This window comes from Rhagoletis zephyria, unplaced genomic scaffold (genome assembly GCF_001687245.7).
Source record: "Rhagoletis zephyria isolate East Lansing unplaced genomic scaffold, Rhagoletis_zephyria_1.1 Rzeph_scaffold_00474, whole genome shotgun sequence".
NCBI lineage: Eukaryota > Metazoa > Arthropoda > Insecta > Diptera > Tephritidae > Rhagoletis > Rhagoletis zephyria.
This window is the reverse complement of record NW_016157558.1, coordinates 1-4,712: the sequence shown is the minus strand read 5'-3', so window position 1 is coordinate 4,712 and position 4,712 is coordinate 1. Positions and strand designations below refer to the sequence as shown.

The 4,712-nt window shown below is 34.8% G+C and overlaps 1 protein-coding gene across 1 annotated transcript; it reads right to left on the bottom strand.

The window, feature by feature from the left end:
* Window positions 1–297: 297 nt before the first annotated feature.
* Window positions 298–1,065, bottom strand: LOC108359831 (putative nuclease HARBI1). Its single transcript, XM_017611894.1, has 4 exons — window positions 953–1,065; window positions 580–899; window positions 421–524; window positions 298–366 (listed from the first exon to the last, which is right to left on the bottom strand). Exons 1-4 carry the CDS (start codon window positions 1,063–1,065, stop codon window positions 298–300), a joined length of 606 nt encoding a protein of 201 aa, XP_017467383.1.
* Window positions 1,066–4,712: the final 3,647 nt, after the last annotated feature.

The window sequence follows — 4,712 nt, the reverse complement described above, 5'->3', positions numbered from 1 at the left end:
TCGAACTGTCATTCGATTAATATTTGACTAACGTACGCGCGCAAAATTTGATAAAATTTTTTGAAAAGTGTAAGTAATTATAAAATTTGTGCAAACATATACAAGTTCATAGCTATTTTTCTTATTTTAGGACCAACTACAATAAATTAAACTCTACGCAGAAGGAACTCATGGCGGAGTTCATGGCCGAACACCCTGACTTGGCAAAGAATTTACTCCCAAACTGCTCGCAGGGAAAAGCAACGGCCAACCGTTTGTGGGAAAACCTCACCAAACAATTACATGTGGTGGACCTTTTCAGGAGTCATGGGCTGCACCTCTATATTGACAATTTATGGCAAGAATCTTGCAAGTGTGGTCACAAATCTGGCGAACGGAATATTAGCAATAAAATGTTAAAATGAAAGAAGAGAAACTTACTAGTATAACGTTAAGACTATGGTAATATTTCCTGTTGAAGTACATGTGCTCGTCTCTAATTGGCTTTTGTAATCCAATGTGTGTTCCGTCTACGCATCCAACCACTAAAAGGAAAAACATTGGATTCACTACGCATTTCATTAGAACGCCTCTTCCTACCTCCAGGTATTTTATATTTTTCCGCAAACCGCTCCTTACATCTTGAAGATTCGTTGGGCTGGAACTTTATAAATTCCGGACACAATTTGCTTTCTATTTCTTTTAAGACGTTGGACGTCAATTTTGATTCCGTGCTCTGGCACATACCTATCAGGTAATCGCTACCAACTGTTTGCTGATAGCTACCACTTGCAAGGAGCGAGAGGCTTGCAGCCAATTGCAAAGCAGCAGGAACGGCTTCTGTGTCATCGCAGTTGATGTTTGTTTTCGATAAAACATACTGGAATGCCTCCTTGATTAACTGAAATCTTTTGATGAATCTGCAAGTATGGGAGTAGAGAAGGTAATTTATTTTCTATGTATAATTACTTACGCGTTGTCGGATAATGCCAATGGATTGCTTCTGCCCCGAAGTTGCTTACGCACAACTCTTTTGTCATTTTCGCTTTCGCTAGAGCTTAAATAAAATAAAAGGCTCGGATCCATTTTAGTTTTGCCGCTTTTCTTTATTTACTTTTCACTTATTTTGACACTTCAATGTCTATTGTGACTTAAAAAAGGAAGAAGAAGAGAAAAATAATCGATAACCAAATAAACAAAAACATTCGTTCGCCTTCGATTGTTATCATCCGATATTGTTCATTCGATTAAACGATCACGTAATTTGTGTTCGTACGATTGCCGACTCGCTCACGTCTGTCACGATTCGACCCCAGGTTTATAGTCACAAAATCACCTTCGTTTGCCAGTCTCTGTTATACACCCGCTTAATAGAGTCCGACCGATTCCAATTTTTTTTCAGGTACCGATGCCGATGCCGATTAATCGGCTTATGGGGAAAGAATCGGCCGATGCCGATGCCGATTACATAAAAAATTACAAATAAGTGTATTAATTCATAAAATCAGTTCATTTCACGGAGTTAAAAGAAATAAAAAAGGAAAGAAATAATTGAATTAATTGGCTTGTTATGCAACATTACATACACATGTATGTACATACAAACATATGTATGTGTAAAAATATATGTACATATGTCACATTTATGTACATTACATAAAACACTTTTTTTATGGTGCTAAGCAAAAAATATTTAGGAACATAAAATTTCATTTCGTTTTGTACTAAAATACACTCTTTTGCACTCAATGCATAAGAACTTATATGCTAGGTATGTATGTACATAGTTACATATAGTGGTCCACAAAATAAAAGAATTGCGATATTTTGACCGATTTTGTCTTTTTTATTTAATGTTTGTTATTTTTTTTATAAAAGTCTAGCTGGTATACAACAAACACCATATAAATTCAGACTTCAAACTTTGTACAAAAATTAGAAAAATTCTGCTTATTTTCACTAAAATTTCAAACTTTTTAATCAGAATTTTGGTATGCAGTTTTGTAGACCATTTCATTCTAGTATAATGAAGTGCAAGTCTCAAGCTGCTATAAAATCCCGTTAATTTTTGGTAATTTTTTTTGCTGGCAGTGTTCTCCATATAAAAGAAAATTGTCGCACATACTTTTGTATGGAAAAAACGTGAAATACCTTCAACAAAAAAAAAAAAATCATTTTTGTGAGCTGTCTGCAAATGTTTTTTAATGTGGGCTGTCGCTTCACCTGAACATTTGACAAGAAATTCCAAAGAATCGGCGAAAAAAGGCCGATGCCGATGCCGAAGCTCAATTTTGTGCCGATACTAGCCTAGTACTATAGACTATATCTAGTCTAACGAAGCGTTGTTTTTGTCTAATTTTGACTACAGAGAAATATTGGNAGAAACGAGATTCCAGAGAATCGGCGAAAAAAGGCCGATGCCGATGCCGATGCCGATGCCGATGCTCAATTTTGTGCCGATACTAGCCGATGCCGATTAATCGGTCGGACTCTACCGCTTAATGTAATTCACATAAACAAAATAATTGTTTGTGGTGCTTTTAGAGTTGCAGTTGACAAAACAAACCTATTTAAATATATAATAAGATGGAAAATACTAGTTTTCGAAGAAAATAGCATCGGAAAATAACAAATTAATCAGTTGTTCATAAAACTAGGTTTTGGATTTTTAGTACTTTCTTGCATATTTCACTCATTGTGAGTAAGTAGTGATGAAGTAATGAAGTAATTTACATATCGTTACTTTAATATAGAAAGCCCTAACTCATATAGTCGCTGAAATGCAAATATTCAGTAACTGAAACTTTGTATTGCTTAAAATGATGCAGGGACTTATTATTCAATGAAATGCATCATAATCAATCAAAACGGTAATTTAGGATTTTTACTTAGTTACGGCTTTTTGTATTTCAGCGACTATGTGAGATAGGGCCTTTCTATATTAAGGTAACGATATATATGTATGTACGTACCTTAAAACTATTAATGCAAAGGTAACAGCAACGGCAACATAAAATAAAATTTGACCTAATTATAAAATTAGAAAACATATGTATTCATACTTTTAAATTTTTAACGATTATGGCATTTTTTGTCAAAGCCTGTTGTCATAAAATTTGCCATATTTCTTACTCGCTTTAACGCATAGAATTCTTATATATGTAAGCTGGAATTATGCTCTAACAAGTGGTAGGTACGCCCATGGCGGAATTGTGCCAGGTGAAGTAATTAGAGCGAGAAGATTTAGACACTGCCTTATATAACGTTTAAAATTTGACTATAGGGCAGCTTCTTATTTTGAGTTAAAAGAAAAAGGATTTCGCTATACAGGCGCTTAACGAAAAAGTTTGTCACCCGTGCGATTTCTTCGTGAACCATAACTACGGTGACCATATTAACCAATGTAAAATAAAGGACATTTTTTTCAAAATTATTTGGGAATACGTACATACAACTTGTACGATAAAAGTACCTTGCCCATATCGTAATTTAAATCAAATATTTACCAGTTAATTAACCGATTCCGGAAAATGAAGCCAAATCCTTTTCAAGGACTTCGTCATCCTTTGCTGCCAAAATACATTTACCGAAGTCAGCACACAGAGGTTCAAAATTGGAATTTAATGTTCGTAATTCACCGCAGTCTTCATTTTTCAACCAATTTTTACTAAAAACCAAAACAAAATTTATTTTTGTGAACCTTTTTTTTTATAACATTTCAAACATTTTTGTAATTTTTTCGTTTTGGGGGACCATAAAATTGTTTTTAACTAGTCTTTGTTATGTAACATTTATTAACTAATGTATTCTCCATTTTCTTCAAAATTGCCACTTTTTCAGCATTTTGCACTAAAAAATTTAATATAATCAAAAAAAAAATCCACAAATCAGGCTCAACTGGTATCTTGCAAATATTTTAAGCTATAATAAAAAAAATTATCAAATTAAGTGAAAAAAATGAAGGCTCCAGTGAANTATAATAAAAAAAATTATAAAATTAAGTGAAAAAAATGAAGGCTCCAGTGAATTACGAACACTAAATGCCACTTTAGACCACTGTGCAGCAGGGAAACCCCCTGTTCTCCTTCAATGGAACTGGAAACTCAGCGTGCAACACGATCCTGTGCACAACTTTTTCTGTGCTTTATATATTGTGCAAAGATTATCTATTAAATAAAAACCCTTAAGTGGGGTGCGAAACAAACTGGCGAAGATTATCATCATATTTTATAAGGAACATGTTTATTTTTCATATTCTGAAAAATTTACCTCTGAGAAATGCAGAGCTGGTTTAAAGGACAGTTTAAGAAATAAAGGACAAAAAGCGTCCTTTATTTTGAAAAAAAATATAAAGGATAACCCCCCTAAAGGACTGTCCTTTGAAATAAAGGACGGATGGTCACCGTAACCATGGCACACCAAACATTGTGCCCTCCCTTCCATATTAAACACTTTTACCGTGTCTTGCAGCGACTTGATGGCTTGAAAGTTTCGCATGGATTGAGCACGATCGCAGCAAAACCATTATCGTTGGCATCACACTGATTCATAGACAGGCATGGGCAGAGAGTTAGCAGGTGCTAAAAGAGCGTAAGCGTCACGTGTACGTATACAAGCGAGAGCGCAGCGATGAGNGGATTGAGCACGATCGCAGCAAAACCATTATCGTTGGCATCACACTGATTCATAGACAGGCATGGGCAGAGAGTTAGCAGGTGCTAAAAGAGCGTAAG

Excerpts from the sequence above, each read along its gene's own strand:
- LOC108359831 (XM_017611894.1), bottom strand. The coding sequence starts at position 1,065 with ATGGATCCGAGCCTTTTATTTTATTTAAGCTCTAGCGAAAGCGAAAAT. Across the intron at positions 525-579 it reads AAAATATAAAATACCTGGAG|TGGTTGGATGCGTAGACGGA; the intron begins GTAGGAAGAGGC and ends TTTTCCTTTTAG. Across the intron at positions 367-420 it reads ATAGTCTTAACGTTATACTA|ATTTGTGACCACACTTGCAA; the intron begins GTAAGTTTCTCT and ends TCCGTTCGCCAG.